The 18,708-nt window shown below is 28.7% G+C and overlaps 1 protein-coding gene across 1 annotated transcript; it reads left to right on the top strand.

The window, feature by feature from the left end:
* Window positions 1-8,527: 8,527 nt before the first annotated feature.
* On the top strand, window positions 8,528-9,856 carry LOC107058497 (uncharacterized). Its single transcript, XM_015304286.1, has one exon. The coding sequence runs from the start codon at window positions 8,528-8,530 to the stop codon at window positions 9,854-9,856; it is 1,329 nt and encodes a 442-aa protein (XP_015159772.1).
* Window positions 9,857-18,708: the final 8,852 nt, after the last annotated feature.

Below are 18,708 nucleotides of genomic sequence, written 5' to 3'. Positions count from 1 at the left end.
TGAGGGTGGTGGGATTGAGGTATGTGAGGTTTGGAGTGTAACAGTAAACAAGGAAGTCTAATATATGTAAATCCCTTAATAGGTGTAACTAATAATTTCAGTTTTAAAAAAGGAACTGAAATCAAATTAATTAAATATTATTAATTAATAATATAAAAATATAAACAGATTAATCATTTATTAAATAAATTGAAATTGATTTTTTAAATTTAATTGATATGTCATAACCCGTAAATAAACTGTTATAAGTAAGAATTGTTTAAAAGTGTGTTTAAAACCCGTAAAATTTACTCTTAAATGTGTATATTGCGTGAATTTTCCTTATTTATACTCAACCATAAAATCTTGAAGAGCACTTGTTGAACCAACGTCATAATTTCCATTTCCGCCACATGGTAACTTTAAATTACATCTTTAGGATAAATATTATTTATTTACACAAAGTTGTCTCATTTACGTCACATATGTTTTTAGTAACTATTCTTTCTAAAATGTTTGTTGGTAGATAAATATTATGTTGTTGATGCTGGTTTTCGAAACACAAAATAATTTTTAGCTCCATACAAAGGACTACGCTATCATTTGCAAGATTACCGAGGAAGTGAAAGAGAGCTTCAAAATGTCAAAGAACTGTTTAATTATAGACATTCATCTTTGCGCAGTGTGATTGAATGGAATTTTGGAGCTTGAAAAAATAGATTTAGAATACTAAAACAAGGCATGAACCATTATGATATTGATACACATGTGAAAATTATCATAGCTAGTGCAGTGTTACATAATTATTTGCAAAAATACCAAAGTACTGATGAAATATTTATGGTCTATGAGCATGAAAATATAGTTGCGGGTGATATTGACCAACAAATGGCTCGAAGTAACAATGTTGGTTCGTCTTCTCGGTCACATGATCGAGAAATGCAAGTTCAATGTGAGAAAATTGTTTGTACTATGTGGGAGGATTATATTAAAGACTAGAACACTGCAATTTATGTTCAATTTTTTTTATTAAATTAAAGTTAGATGAAACAATTACTTAAATGGAGAACAAATAGATTTGTAATAATTTATTATGCAATTTTATAATTTTTTGTTTATTTGATAAGATTGAATAAACAATTGAGACTATTTTAATAGTTTTACAACTTATGAGATTTTATATTTATGAGAAAATATACAACACAAAAATTTAATATCGCATGTCCAAACAAAATATCAATTTCATCTCATGATACCACATCATGATTCCACATCATAATACCATATCATTGAGTTATTTGTGTGCGTTATTTCTATCTTAGTATTTTTGTTACAATTTTATTCTATACATGAATTTTACATACTTCATATCATGTAATTAACTTATAAGATTTTTATCAATATTATTAGCCCATAAGCTTATATAGTTTAATTGAAAGGGACATCATGTAAATAACCTCAAGATATTTATACCATATAATCTTTTATACGATTTCGCCTCGCTTAAAATGTATGTTCAAAAAAATGGTTAGAAAAAAAAAATAGGGACCAAAAAATAAGAAAAAGATAGGAAAGGGACTAGTTAAGAAATCTTTGAGACATAGGGTGGAATATTATATGGGGATATACTAGTGCCGTTTGCGCCGTTAGTAGATAAACTTTTGGTGACTAAACTATGGTTAAACGTGAGTTTGAAGGTCCTAGATATTTTTTGCACGGCATTGCCTATAAAAAAAAATCAGGATCCAAATCTAAAGATATTTATGATGTACAGCTGGGTCCCACCAAAGTCACAATTTCTTGACCTGGTATATACCTACTCCTACGTATTCTCGACACTAATTAATACTTAAATCTTTTTTAAAGGGCTCAATTACTTCTCTAATCCCTCATATTTTGGCTTAATACATACTTGCCATTAACAGTAGCTTAATTTTTTATTTTTTATTGGTTAATTCTCTGTTACTTCAAATTCCTTTTATGAGTGAATTTGTTATTATTGGTTGGTAAAAAAAAAAATTAGAAGTATTTTTCTAAAAAAATAAACTACTTATATTTAGACGATTTATTACTATGTTCATTTTTAACTTAATCTAGTTTTATTTATTTATTCAGAGAAATTCACTCATTTGATAACTCTATTTCTAAATATAATCGTGTATTATAGGTGAATATAATGAATAATTAGAATTTTGAACGCAGAGTTTACTATTTATGTATTCAAATTAAAGTGATTCAGAAATATTTTTTAATGATAATAATGCCTTATATCTTACTAAATAATAATAATGCACCGTTTATAGGAGTATCCAGAAAGTGTACTTAACATAAGTTGTTTGTTGTTACATAAATTCAGTATAAATTAATACAATATTTGAAATGTGATTTGATTAATATTTACTAATTAAAAAAAAAAAATATCACCACATGATATTTGTGAGTTAATTGAATGTGTTATTTGTTAAATAAACCTATTTGATTCAATTCATTATTTATTTATTTTATATAAATTTCAAATCTCTGCTTTAATTTTTAAAATTTTATAATCAATCTAATAAAATTTAATTTGGGTGATACAACTCCCTCAGAAAATTTAACTAATATTTATATAAAATAAAATATATATTTTTTTATAATTATCTCTAGATTGTTAATATCTACATAAATCCATTCATACATTAAATATCCTAGTACCTTCTACACAAAATAATAAAAATCGTAGTACAATAATTAAAGGGGGAGAATGGGTGGTCCTGATGTGTCATCATCATGTCCAATTGCACAACGCGTGAGTCCCATTCTTTGATGGACAAGTGGAATGTGGGTCCCATATTTGTTTTAACAACCAACAAACAACAAATCTTTACACCACATTTTTTCAAATAAACTTTGTTACAAGTGGATATTATTGCAAAAAAATGATTATGTATTGTTGAGCTTGAATATGAAATTTTAGGTGATCTGATTTAGTTTTGAGATGTTTTCGAATGAATCTTATTTTGAATTCAAGAAAGAGGACAAAGTTTATTTGTTGTATGATAGTATATATTATTTTATATATACGAATGTATTAAATATCTCTTATAATTTTGTATATGTTATTTATAGGTGTATACTAAAACAGAGTAAATAGTAGATAAATGATGATAATTAAACAGTGAAAATGATTATGGAACATGTAATAATTTATTTATTTTGCTTTTGGGAACTTATCAATGCCAATAACTAAATTGGAGTTCATGAAAAAATGATAAAGTCATCAGGAAAAAGAAAATTTCGACTAACACTCATTTCTCAAATTCCACTAATTTTTTTCCTGAATTTTGATTAATCACAGTTCAAAACTTTACCAAAAATAATTTTTCTGTGTTTTAGCTTTGTTATTGTCCAAATTTATTTTTTATTGAAGAATGACCAAATAATAATTTATTTTAACTTCTTGACAAATTCTTGTTTTTTAATAATATAAAGACTAGGTATTTGACTATTTTATCTAATTTGGAACGAAGTGGCCCAAATTTTAATTTGGGCTCAATGGTCCTAGTGATCCATCAACAATATTGTGTGGTCTTGTATCACCACTCATCTGAATAGCCCACAAAGAACTTCTAAAATATGAGTATTGCCTTCTTCCAATTTTGTAGTTGGGCCTCTCATTGGTAAGATGAACATGCACCATATCGAGTACACGTTATTATTAGGGAAACTTATATAAATATACTATGATAAAAAATAAAATAAAAATTCTTCATTTGATCAGTTTTAATACATTTATAATATAGTTTTAATTAAGTCTGGCAACGGAATCGGGAGGTGCCGGTTCTGGTTCCGGTCCGTTACCGATTCCGTCTCGATTCCGGCTTGTACCGGTTAGGTCCGGTTAGTAGCGGGTCCAGGAGGGGTAACGGGACAGAAACCGGGATTTACCGGTTAGTCCTGGTTCCGGTCCATTTTAAAAAAAAAATTGCAATTAGTCGTTGTAGGAGCCGTTGGCCAACGTCTTTTGGGGCCCACAACAGCTCTTTCACCCCCACAACTCCCCAAAACACCCCCTACCCCCTCAAACATTTTTTAACACCCCAACCTTCTAAAAACTACATTTTCATCCTTTTTTTTAACTATAAATACCCCAAATCCTTCATTCTTTTCACTCACAAAAATATTATCTTCTACTCTCTCAACAATTCTCAAAAGTCTCACTCTCTAATCTCTCATTAACATTAAATTTACGAATTTGATCTTTGGAAATTGGAGCTTCAAAATTCAACTTTCAATTTTCGGCATACACATCTACTTTTTTAAGTAGACGTTTGGTACATTCGTTCCAACTCACTTTTCATTTAGTTATTTATTTGTTTGCATTTAATTATTTATTTTGTGAGTAATTAGTCTCTAGTCTCTACTTATTTAGTTATTTATTTGTTTAAAACTTTGCATTACATTTTCGTATAATATATAATTTTACTCACTTTTTATATTTGAATATGGATTTCGGTAAAAACATTATTGAAAGGGTACAACAACCATAGTTAATTCGTTCACTAATTTATCTACCTCAAAATCCAAGAAAAATAAAAAATCGGTAGTACTTCTAAATCTAAAACTAACAAAACTTACTCAATTAAGAATAAATACGGATGATTATATGCATGTTAATGAAACTGTTTTTAATATTTATAGTAATAGTGGATTAGATCCTTATCATGAACAATTACAAAGAATGTTTGGTAATTTTGATGAGGAATTACCTGAAGATGATGAACATGATGATGTTAATGATTATATTAATACTTTTGATAATAATGTTGATGAATATAATGATGATGAAACTGAGCCAATTACGGCTACTACTCCCACTCTCAGTCCCTCTTCCTCGGCTCCTGCTCCCTTTCGTTGTCCTGCTCCCGACTATGTTGTGCGGACTCTTCATATTTGCAGGCGAATCCGTCTCGATGCAACACAGGTGCGGGTGCGGGTGCGGGGTGCGTGTCGGATTCGGTCAATCCGATCCGGACACTTTGATGGAAGCCGAGAAAAGATTTGGGGAAGAAAAAATCAGTTTTCGGCGACGTAAAGAGTACAAAGCTTGAAAAAGTACAGAAAATAGAAGAAAGAAGAGAAAATCAGTTTCCGGCGAGGGCGACGCGACGTAAAGAAGACAAAATTGAAAAAGTAAAGAGAAGAGAAGAAAGAAGAGTTTTTTCTTCAAAAAGTAAAGGAAATAGAGAATCTTTTTTTTAATCTTTCTTGAAAATATATGTACACAATACATATACCCTTGAAAAAAAGAAAGATAAAAAGTCTTCCAAGTAGAGTAGTGTCAGAAAAAGAAACATCCCATCAGCCATCAACTAGTCCAAAATCTTTTTCATTCTCACCAACTTAATAGGAAAAGAGACGTTAGAAAAAAAAAATCAGTTGGAAATAATATATATATATATATATATATAGATAGATATTTCTTATTTAATTTTTTGACAATCAATTTTAAAATTTTAAAATAATGATGGAGATATCTAAAAAAATTTAACTTCATATTTCTTATTTAATTGTTTAGCATTCAGTTTTTGAATTTTAAAATTTTAATTGTCAAAATAAAATTTTAATTTTAGAAATAAAAGCAAATAAGATATTTAGTTAACGTAAACTAAACAATAGTTAGTACATTTTTTTAAAGAAATAATTTTAATTAAAAGTTTTTCAATTTGTTTAGAAGTAGGAGTGTAATGGGAAAATATTAAAACTCCCTATCTAGTTGGATAATTACTTTTTTTTTTCAAGATAACGATCAAAACGTCCTATTTAGGTGGATGTTTTTTATATTATTATTATAATTGTTGTTGTTGTTATTATTATTATTATTATTTTTATTAAATTTTAATTGTCAGAATAAAAATAATTTTAAGAAAATAAAACAAAGAAGAAATTTTCACGTAAACTAAACAGATTGTTTAGTTAGTATGTTTTTTTAGAGAAATAATTTAAATAATTTTAATTTTAATTTTTTTTCAATTTGTTTATAAGTAGGACTAAAAATGAGAAGTTTTAATTTTTAAAAAACTCCCTATTTAGTTGGATAATTACTTTATTTATTTATTTTTAAAAAAGGAATATTAAAACGCCCTATTTAGGTGATGTGTTTTTATATTATTATTATTATTGTTGTTGTTGTTGTTGTTATTGTTATTATTGGTTGAATTTTTTAATTTTCTAAAAAAAAATATTTATTTTAAAATGTAAATAAGAAAAAATCTGATATAAAACTTAAAATATTAAATATTATTTAAATGATCAATTTTGAAAGAAATTTACAGGGGTTTATAATTTAAGGATTTATTAGATGATAATTTTAAATAATAAAGTTTAACTAATTTAAAATATTTTTCACAAAAAAAGGGCATCAAACACACACAAACGTTAATCACCATATTTAAGTTATTATTTAATCGTAGAGTATTAAATAAAAAGGTTACGTAAAGGTAATTAAATTTCTCTTTCCACAAAAAATGGAATCTAACACGTTACAACTGCATATTTTTATTTTATTTTTAATTATTATTTTTTTTAAAAAGAACTTATATACTTTATCAACTTGGGACACTTTGACCGAAGCCGAGAAAAGATTTGGGGAAGAAAAAATCAATTTCCGGTGACGGCGATGTAAAGAGGACAAAGTTGAAAAAGTACAGAGAAGAGAAGAAAGAAGAGTTTTTTCTTGAAAAAGTAAAGGAAATACAGAGTTTTTTTTTTTATCTTTCTTGAAAATATATGTACACAATACATACACTCAAAAAGTCTTCCAAGTAGAGTAACATAAAAAAGATGACATCCCATCAGCCATCAACTAGTCCAAAAATAGGAAAAGAGACGTTAGAAAAGGAGAGAAGGGAACAATATTTTGAAAGATAAATATTTTGTCCATATAAATAGGACGAGTTGGATTGAAAAATGGGATCTAACAATATTATAGAGATTTTTATTTGAAAGGTGCTTTATGTGTAAATATTTACTTGCATGAATTAATTACTGATTAATATTACTATTATTATGTAAATATTTTTAAATACATGCTAATAATTTACATTAAATTTGAATCGAATTCTAATTTGGATTAATTTTTTTATTTAATTTTGGATTAATATTTATATTGATTGATTTCTTGTTTTGGTTTCGGATTCTAGAAAAAAGAAGGGAGAAATCGAAAAAAACCAAATTATATATATATATAAAATTGCAAATATAACTTTGATTATGTTTCTAATTATGACATAACCAAATAATCGAACCGAAAAAATTCAAATATAAAAGAGAAAAATCAAACCAAACCAAATCAAGTTTCACGCACAATATCATATCCAGATCAAGGATCATGTCTCGCTAGATCACTTAATTCTTCCTATCAATACAAGCGCTTTAAGGATCCCGTCTTACTAGATCTTTTGATTCTTTCTATCATTACAAGCTTCAAACTATCGAAATACTAGAAATATGTATAGTTTCACGCACAATATCATATCCAGATCAAGGATCATGTCTCGCTAGATCACTTAATTCTTCCTATCAATACAAGCGCTTTAAGGATCCCGTCTTACTAAATCTTTTGATTCTTTCAATCAATACAAACTTCGAACTATCAAAATACTAGAAAAAAAGACGATATAGTTTCACACACAATATCATATCCAGATCAAGGATCATGTCTCTCTAGATCACTTAATTCTTCCTATCAATACAAGCGCATCAAGGATCCCGTCTTACTAAATCTTTTGATTCTTTCAATCAATATAAACTTCGAACTATCAAAATACTAGAAAAAATATATATATATATAGTTTCACGCACAATATCATATCCAGATCAAGGATCATGTCTCGCTAGATCACTTAATTCTTCATATCAATACAAGCGCTTTAAGGATCCCGTCTTACTATATTTTTTGATTCTTTCTATCAATACAAGCTTCGAACTATCAAAATACTAGAAAAAATATATATATATATAGTTTCACGCACAATATCATATCCAGATCAAGGATCATGTCTCGCTAGATCACTTAATTCTTCATATCAATACAAGCGCTTTAAGGATCCCGTTTTACTAGATCTTTTGATTCTTTCTATCATTATAAGCTTCGAACTATCGAAATACTAGAAATATATATATATCATATCCAGATCGAGGATCATGTCTCGCTAGATAAAAACATTCTATCCAAACGATCTCACATAAATTAAAATTAGATAAAATAATTTTATTTCTATTAGAACTATAAAAACAATTCAAATTAAAATAGTAAAAATATATGTACACAATACATACACTCCTCTTGAAAAAAAGAAAAGCTCAAAAAGTCTTCCAAGTAGAGTAACATAAAAAAGATGACATCCCATCAGCCATCAACTTAGTCCAAAAATCTTTCCATTGTCACCAACTTTTCCCTCCTAAAACCAAAAAAAATTTCATTTTCCAGTAGAGTAGTTTCTTCTTTGATTTTTCATTCAAGTTCACTGTAAACCAAAAAAAAATTCATTTTCCTTTGTTTAACAAGATGTCATCAAGTAGTCAAAAAGGAAAATATTTTATGAGACCTACAAAAAGTGTAGGAGTAGATTTTGATGATAAACCTCTATGGAATCATGTGAAAGTTATTTTGATTGCTCCAGATGGGGGTGGGAATATAGCATGGTCTTGTAACTATGGCAATAAAATAGTTACGGGATCATATAATAGGGTGAAAGCACATCTTTTGAGATTATCGGGTCATGGTGTTCAAATATGTAAAGAAAGTAGTGGTGATATATATGCGACTTTGAAGATGGAGCATGAACAAGCCGAAAGAAAAAGAACCGTTGTTCAAGTTGATGCAAGAAACAAAGCTGATTATATATCACTTCCGGAGGGGACTGATTTAATTCAACAAAAAAAGAGAAAGAGTTCGAGTAGTGGAGCTATAGGAAAATCATTCGGCATCTATGAGAGAAATACGGCCGACAAATTAGCCGCTAGGATGTTCTACGCATCAGGTTTATCGTTCAACTTTGCAAACTCTCCTTATTTTAAAAAATATTCTAAGTTTCTAGCCGAAAATTCCATTCCCGGTTATATTCCCCCATCATATAATAGATTGAGGACAACTCTTTTAGCTCAAGAAAAAACACATATTGATAGAAAGTTGCAACCAATTAAAGGTACATGGAAAAAGAAAGGATTGTCGATTTGTTCGGATGGATGGACCGATACTAAAAGACGACCTTTGATCAATATAATGGCATCATCTAGTGGAGGTCCAATGTTTTTAAATTCAATCAATTCTAGTGGAATCGTAAAAGATGGTGAATATATTGCTAACTTATTTATTGAAGCAATAGAAAATGTAGGTTCAAACAATGTTGTTCAAGTTATTACGGATAATGCAAGTAATATGAAACTTGCCGGTACTATTGTGGAGCAAAAATATCCTCATATATTTTGGACTCCTTGTGTTGTTCATTGTTTGAATCTAGCTTTGAAAAGTATGTGCCAACCTTCGGAAAAATCACCTCACTTTACTAGTTGTAAATGGATTTTAGAGTTACTTAGTGAAGTGAGTAATTTGAAGAACTTTGTTGTGAACCATGACTTGGCACATGCACTTTTTCAAAAATATTCGGATTTGTGTTTGTTGAAGGTTGGTGAAACAAGATTTGCCTCACACACCATTATGATCACCCGAATTCGCAAAGTGAAATCTTCTTTGGAGAAAATGGTCATGGATGATGAATGGAAGAATTATAAGGGGGATAAGGGAATTGAAGCCAAAACACGTGAAATAATGGTGAACCATGACTTGGCACATGCACTTTTAAAGTTTGAAAGTAGTTTGAAAGTTTATACTTAAAACTTTAAAAGTATAAATTTTTAACTTTAAAATTATAAAAGTTTTACTATTATTTGAGTAATGTTACTAATTTTTTAATTTTAATTTTTTTTTAAAAAATATAGCGGTTGGGACCCGGTTTCCGGTCCCGGGACGGGTATGCATATTTTTTTCCGAAATTACCGGTTCCTGTCCCGTTGCCACGCTTAGTTTTAATACATATTACAAAGAACAATTTATTATTCACATATAATACAAGTTTTATTGATATATCATACATTTAACACACATTTTAATACACTTATAATATAATGTGTCAATTTCTTGCCAAACAAACATAATATATTTTAAAAAAATATAGTTATAATACATATATATTGCATACATAATTCACTTTTAATACATATTACAGATTTAATATAGTATTGCTATAAATGATAATGAATAAAAAGTATCGCTAAAATAAGTAATTATTTATTAAAAGATACCCATCTAAGTAATTTTTTCTTTATACAATTTAAATAAAAGAAAATGACCTTGCAAACATCATCTTGGCGATTTGCTAAAAAAGAATCACATAGTTAAAAGAAAAATCGAGATGAGACTTAAATCCAATGGTTTGAACTTGTAATACGGTATATTTTGGATTGTTTTCTTTTGTCCTCTAAAAGGCGTGTTTAGAAATAATTAAAAGAGTTCAAATTGAATTCATAACTTTTGACGCGAAATATAAAGGAAAATTTAGAGGAAATTCATAGTTACCCCATCGAACTTATACTTTTTTTTTGAAGTAGACACCTTAAGTTTGCGGGGGTCCTATTACCCCACGAAACTATTTTTAACCATGATAAATACACCATTTTAACCCATTTTCAGAGCATGTGCAATCTCAAATTCGAGAGCGTGTGAAGGAGTAGAAATTAATCCATAAGACAATGTTTTAGTGCCATGTGGCATACCAATTAAAAAAATTATTTTCTTTATTAAATAGACCATTTTCCATCTTCCACAAACCTCCTGATTGCCATTGAAGAGCCCTCCATGTTTAGCCAAAAAAAATTCTCTTCTCTCAATTCAATAGTTCGATCTATAAATGCGAGATGCCAAATGAACTTTTGGAGTTGGCGAGTTCTCGAAAAGTCCCTTTTCTTTAACAACCAAAATACTCTGTTTACAAATTCATTGTTTCTTTCTCTAAGTACCCAACAATTTGATAAGCTAATTTGGGGACGTCAAATCTGAATGAGTTGAAGAATACACCTTGGACTGCAAAGACTAATGCACGTTCGTACCATTTAGGGTTCGATAACAGATAGATCGATGAAGGACATGAGATGCATCCGTTTGTTTCCTGCTTCTTCGAAGAGGGTTTTAATCATATTGAGCCTGTATTGTTTACTTAACTTGATCACATTCTTGTGTACCCATAAACAAAAAAGATGCCATTTGAGTCGTCACTATGAAATTCTCCAATGATGAAGCTTTTTCTATCAGCCACTGTAAAAGTTATACAAACATCTGCAATGGAGTTTCTAAAATTTTCTAGTCATCGTGATTTATGTACAAAATATTTAAGATAAAAAGGGGAATTAGTCAAGATTTTGAACGAGTCTGGGTTTTACCCAACCCTTTATTAAAGAGCCAAGAAAAAATACAGTTACATTATTTTAATTGGAGGTGAGACACTCGCTGGCCATGAGATTGCAGATGATGTTAAAATAGTGTATTTATTGTGGTTGAAAATAATTTCGTGGGGTAATAGGACTTTCACGAACTTAAAGTGTCTACTTCAAAAAAGGGTATAAATTCGACGGGGTAATTATGTATTTTCTCGAAAATTTATAGAAAACTATATAAATGGGCCATAAAATTCAAAATAATTACATATTCATATTCAAATCCAAATAGGGATGGCAGTGGGGCGGGATCGGATGCAGGGTGGAGTGGGTTTAAGGCTATGCGGCGCAGAGCAGGTTTAAGGTTGTGCGGGGCGGATTGAAGTGGGTTTATTTAAAACTAATGCGGGGCAGGGAGGGTTGCGGGTATATGTGATTGTATGTGAGTTTAAACTTAATTTTAATTTTTTACATGTTATAAAAGTGATTGAGCATCATTTATTAAGGTAAATTCCTTAAAGCTACTAAAATATTCAAGATAGTAAATGAAAATGTTCAATAAAAATAATTCAATTTCTTACATGTTTTCCAATTGACCTCTAAAAAATAAAATTTAAGTTACTATCCTATTAAATTAATACAACTTAATGAAAAAATGAATTTATTTTTATGAATTTTATTTTTAGTACCAAACTTAACTAGAAAAATAAATAATTAAAAAAAAATTATGCGGAGCGGGTTAAAATTTTTACGGGTTAAGCTCAACCCAACCCACCCTACCCCGCACCGCCCCATTGTCATCCCTAAATCCAAAGTTATTCAAGAAATACCCATTCTCTCATAAATAATTACAGCCCATACCCCCTTCATTAAGGCTGATAATTTTTGTTGAACTGATACTTAATCAACATCATATATCGTATTGGTATCATTAAAACTGACAATTTCACTTAACTGATACTAAATTGGTATATATATATTGTATTGTTATCATTAAATGTTTCTTTTTTATAAATTACTCATTAGTCAATGATACTATAAGAGTATATGTATATTGTTGTGGTATCATTAAGATTTCTTGTTTGGAAATTATTCATTAGTTAATGATATTATAAGAGTATATGTATATAGTTGTGGTATCATTAAGATTTCTTGTTCAGAAATTACTCATTAGTCAATGATACTATATATATACTCTTATATACTATATATAAGAGTATATATATAGTATCATTAAGGTTTCTTGTTCATAAATTACTCATTAGTCAATGATCCTATAAGAGTATAAACCTTAATGATACTAATACAATTTATATGTACTGATTTAGTATCAATTAAGAAAAATTATCAGCATTAATGATATCAATGCAATATACGGTATTTATTTAGTATAAGTTAAACAAAATTAGTTTGGGGTATATAATGTAATTATTTAGTGGGGTATGAATATAAAGGGGTATATGTTTGTATTATTTTACATTTATGGGGTATTTGCTTAGTTTCCCCAAACATAAAATTATGTGTAAAATTTATTTAAATAGTATATATGACTAAAAGTTGGGCCTCCACTCGAATTTGCAGTGCATATACGTGGGCTTATTTTTTGGGCTTTTCTTGCCTACAATAACATGTCAAAATCCCATATTACCACGCAACGGACGAAATGGGAAAATGGCCAATTTTAACGTCTATCAAATAGTATTGTAAAAACTATTTAACATTTAGCCATTTTTTGTCTCAAATTTGGTTTTTGACAAAAATATCAACTAAAATGCGGGACAAAAAACCTCACAAGGCTTAAAACCAAGAAAGGATTTATGGGGTACAAATTAGTGGTTTCGCATAGAAAGTTTGGATCAGATTTGGACGGATTAAAATGAATTAAGTTAATAAAGGGATGGTTTAATGATACGACCATTCATTTCTTAATATGTTTTAATTTCTTTGTTTGTTCTCTTATAATTTTTAATTATTTAATATAACTATTTACCCCCTTTATTATGGCTATAAATAATATTTACCCCCTTCCCCCCAAAAAATACATTTACCCCCTTTCCCCTCCAAAAAAGAAAATCAAAATATTTTACTAGTAAGGTTTGTATGGATCAATTTAAGTTAAATATTAGCCCACATTTAGATGGGCAGAAATGTGTTAAGACATGCTTTATGTGGGGGCTGAAATTGGTAAGACACATCTGGCGGATTGCACGAGTCATGTTTTTATGTGCTAATTTACACTCCTAGCTAGTCCAAATCTTATACACATAATTGTTTTCAAAAATTTGTTATGAGTTTCAAAATTAAAGAAGAATTCACAAGTTTCAAACCTATATAAGTTTAAGACCAAGGAATATATCATGAGTTTTGAAAATTTGCTAGAGTTTCAAAACCAAGGATTAATTTACAGTTTCAAGCCTTTACAATCTTGAAACCAAGAAACATATAATCTGTATAAGTTTTTCCAAAATTTGAATTGAGAGTTATTTTTAGCTGATTATATTTCTTTACGTTAAAATATGACTATTTTGTTATTACTTTTCAGAATGGATAAAAAATCATAACATGCTAGAAAAATTTGTCAATTTTTACTCCGCGCAACGTAATTCACGACAAGTCGTTGGACGATTGTTCTCTGATGAATTTATAGCGCTGTCAATTTTTATACAAATATGAACAGAAAAAGTACGAAAATATTTCATATAGTATTAATGAATTGTCAAATATATATCTGGTGGGGGTAACAACATAACCAATGTGGGCTTGGGCTGTCCTTTTCAGTTTCTTTCATCTAAATATCCTTCTGGCCCAAAAATGGATGGGACCAATGGGTATGTGAATGTCCTCACCAACTTCGTACTCCCACAAAATTAGGTTATGTTATTAATCTTTGTCGAAAATATATCAATATTCTGTCCAACAAAAAATCCTTTTAAATGACTCATAACAACACAACCTGTGGTCAGTTGAACATCGTTTAACGAAATATTATTATAATGAGTGAAATGGATTTTGGGCCTAACACAACTTCGAACTAGTCATACGAGGAGATTATCCATCCTTTTTTCATTCAATGTGAGACTCTTCAACACCCTACTTCAGTTCAAGATTGGACATCTGATGTGTGGACAATTCAATAAGGGGGCTTAACATCATCGGTAACAATATTGGAATGAATTTTGGGTCTAGCTAATTCAACCTCCCATCCATTTTTCATTCGACGTGGAATTCTCCTACATTAGGTAGGATTTTTTATTTTTATGCAAAGATATTAAACCTCAAACAGTCATTACACATATTATTGTAGCTATATGACCTTTTGATCTTCATGAGATATTTTAGTACACAAAAATTCGTTGTATTAGAGACAATTTTCCTCTTATAGAGGTTGAAACAATAACAATGATATTGACATATGAATTATGATTAACTCTATGTTTGAAAATTAAGGAATATGAAATTAACCAAAGTCTTGGTATCTGTTAGGTATGTCATTTTCTTCACAAACTACCAAACTTGTGATTGAGGAACCCATCTCTTAGACTTAGACCAAAATTTGGAGTTTGGTGTGCTAGGGTTTTGAAATTTATAATATGCTGAAGTAGACATTTAATTTGGACCATATGTAGTTGAAGTTGAAAAAAAAAACAATAATTGAAGTTAAATTCAAAAAGTGTATTTAGGACAATAATTTTAGTAGGAAAAAGGGCATTAAGAATAAAATAAACAAGAGTGAAATTTATTTTTAATATAGCGAAATAACTTTATTTTGGAAAGACGTGGTCAACATATTTGAGTTATTGAATTTAATCAAATATCAAAACTTGTAATCATGCTTATGTTTTCTTTGAGCTTTTGTCTTCTAACATACTTAGTTTTTAACGATGATTTAAATTGACCAAATTAAAATTTTGTATACAACTTAATAAACTCTATTTTATATTTTTAATAATTAGACCGATGATTTGTCACTCAGTTAACAACTCATTACATTTTTCTAAATGCTAAAATCTTTCAAGAAAGTTTTATACTTACAAGAGAACATTAATTTAGTGAAAATAATATTAATCATAAGTCGATACACTCTTGGAAATATTCACATGGATATTAATGGACCTCCATAAAGAATTTGTCTTTAAAAATATCTGCAATCTTCTTTATTCTTTGTCATATTTAGCTGCTTATTTTGACGTTGTTTTATTTATTAATTAATCAATTAATTATAAAGCTTACGCGAAATAGACATTTGATATTCTTTATTCTTTAAAATTAAGAAGAAGAAACAAAGACGATTGCTAGTATTAATTTTAACACAACAATGGTTGACATTTTGAAAATTAAACAGTGACGTGTCTATATTTGACATTTGAAATATTATTTTTTTCAACAAAAACAAAAAAAAAGGGAAAATGAAATAAATAAAATTAAATTCAAGTCTCTCTAGCTCTTTTCCAATTTTTTTTTAATTCCGATAAAAATGATTTTTGAGTCCCTCTGGCAAGAAAATGACTTATGCACCTATTTATTCTGTTAGTTTGGCAGTAGTACATAGGCCATTTAAATAATTAATTGAAACCACAAGTTTAATACAATATTTTATTACTTCCAAATATTCATTTTAATTTTCAATACGTATATCTTCCACTGTGAAGTATTAATTTAAAGTGAAAAAAGTATGTGAACAGCTTTGCTTTGGTAGGTAAGGAAGGAAAACAAACATTTGAAAATACTTGTCATGTTTATATTTACATTTAAAAAATATTAATTAAGATATTTGTATTTATGTCTTAAAATACAATTTTTTAATTAAATATTTACTTTGTTTGTATGTCATTTCCCATATTTAAGATTTTTATAATGTTGAAGAATAATTACTATTATGAATAAAATTTAAAAATAAAAATAAAATATCAATATTTCTAATAAGGACGAAAATATTTAAAGTATTTGAATAATTAATTTTAAATGTAGTCTAACCACTAGCAGAAAGTGCACTATGATTTGGCTCTTCTGCAACAAACTGGGATCCCGTTAGGGTGGTGTTATCAAACACATGATTGTTGTTCAACTTATATATAAATATTTTTGAAAATATTTTGTGTTTATATATTATATATATATATATATATATATATTAAATTACTTATTATTTAGAGATATGAACAACAAATAAAAATAAGAGATATAATTATTTTTAGAATAATATTTCTTATAGGCTAAAACGAAAATAGAGAATCATTAACGTCAGCTAATAGATTAATCAAAAAGCGATATGAAAAAATATTGATTTAATGTTTATAAATTTATTAACCGAATTGGTAATACATAAAATCAAACTAAACAGATAAAGTTGAAATCGTCATTTCTAAAATTCAAAACTCATAAAGTTTGAAATTTTAATTCTGTCTCTAGGTACATTGAAGTGAGAACACTAAAATTTAGGTAACACAAAATTTTGAGTAGCAATTAGTCGATGGGAAAATTAAAAGGCAATGTAACAAACAGAGATTGGGTGCCTAACTTGAAAGTTGAAAAGCAAGAAATATATTAGGTAATTGCAAATTAAAAGGAGATTCCGTGCACATTATGCCTTTGTTGTCCGTTTACTACTGACCATTTCATAACTTTGATTTTATATTCTATAGTATAGTTGGAAAGTATATTTATAAAAAAAAATTAGTAGAGAAATAACTAATCATCATTAATTAGAGTTGTTACAACATATTAATTATGAGCTAACGAATTTGATTATGCACGCCAATCGTCTAAAAGCGTGTTATTAGTAAGATCCGAACTAGTATTAGTAATATCACATCGCTCTTAAAAAAATACTTAATTTGTTTACATTGTTTTATAAGTTATCAAAGACTCTTAAATTCACCAACACGGGTTGTGATACAGTGGTGGGACTGTTTCACCCTTAACCAGAGGTCTCGGGTTCTAGCTCTAGGTATAAAGAAAATTCCATTGGGAGCGTCACCCCCAAATGGGCTCTGCAGTACGCGTAACAAAATTTTTAGTAGTCATGCACTTGTTAAAACCATAATCATAAAGCAAATTTGCATTGATTAGACTAATGACCGTCACTTAATAGTAAATATTGTTAAATTAAAGCAAATTAAATACTATTTATCTTGAAAAAAATTACTAGGACTGCAACTTTATCCATTAGGCATCTTACAAAAGGAAAAAAGCAAAAGGAACATGATATATAATTAGAGAAATTATGTAGAAGAATAATAAGAAGAATCCGTAATCATAAAGTTTAGTAGTAGTTTACATCTGTCAAATGAGCCACGTGCTATGGATTAATTAAACCACTCAAATAATTATCATGCCAATCATTGATTAAATAATGCAAAAGATAATTTACACTTATCACTAGCTTAGCTAGTGGCAATTACATATTATAGGTTTTAAGTGTATAATTAACAAACACTAATTATATCACGTATCTCACTTTTGTGGTCCATAACACCAGAAACTATTAGTAACTAATTAATTAATACTAGTAACTACTATCTCCCCACCCCCCGTTGGATCTGAGGGGCGGAGGATGTTCATCTGAATCCTCTTCGTAACAAATTACGTAAGATTAGAAGTTGTTTTAGCGATTTAGGGGTTTAAAATATATCTTATGATTTCACGTTAAAATTTTAGTGAAAGTTCTGAATCTGCTACGGCTCCCGCTCCACCCACTTTTTTTTTGTGTGCCTTTTGCTACTCATAGAGTTTGCTTCTCTTTTTCATCTCTTCTTATAGAAGTAAATATTTTTGGGGTGCATGTTCAAGGGTGTCCTTTTAAAGACAATATTCTATACTTCAATTCTTCTGTCACAGATCTGAAATATTGGGGCTTATATGTATCTCTCTCTTTTCACTTTCTTTGGTTGAGACTTGAGAGGCTGAGGCCAGGACACAGTGCTATATATATAGACTATAGTATTCTTTTTCATTTGGTGAATCAATATTATGGAGTATATTTTATCTTTCACCAACACATATATAATAACTTTACTTATCAAAACTTAATTAACGAATGAACAAAATCATCTAATATAAATGTTATCTCTCTTGAAATTTGAATTCGAAACCTCATCGATCAGTAATGAATCAATTAGGATTTCAAGGCAATGGGTACTGGACTCCTATTTTAACATAAATCTGCAACATTTGGACTTTTTGTGATGGTGGATGCTCATGTTAAATTTGTAGTAGTTATAAAAATATTGATGAATCACCCATACCTGCAAACGTAGA

Source organism: Solanum tuberosum, unplaced genomic scaffold (assembly GCF_000226075.1).
Source record: "Solanum tuberosum cultivar DM 1-3 516 R44 unplaced genomic scaffold, SolTub_3.0 scf00531, whole genome shotgun sequence".
Classification (NCBI taxonomy): domain Eukaryota; kingdom Viridiplantae; phylum Streptophyta; class Magnoliopsida; order Solanales; family Solanaceae; genus Solanum; species Solanum tuberosum.
Note: the sequence above shows the minus strand (reverse complement) of the source record. Positions and strands in the feature narration are given on the sequence as shown.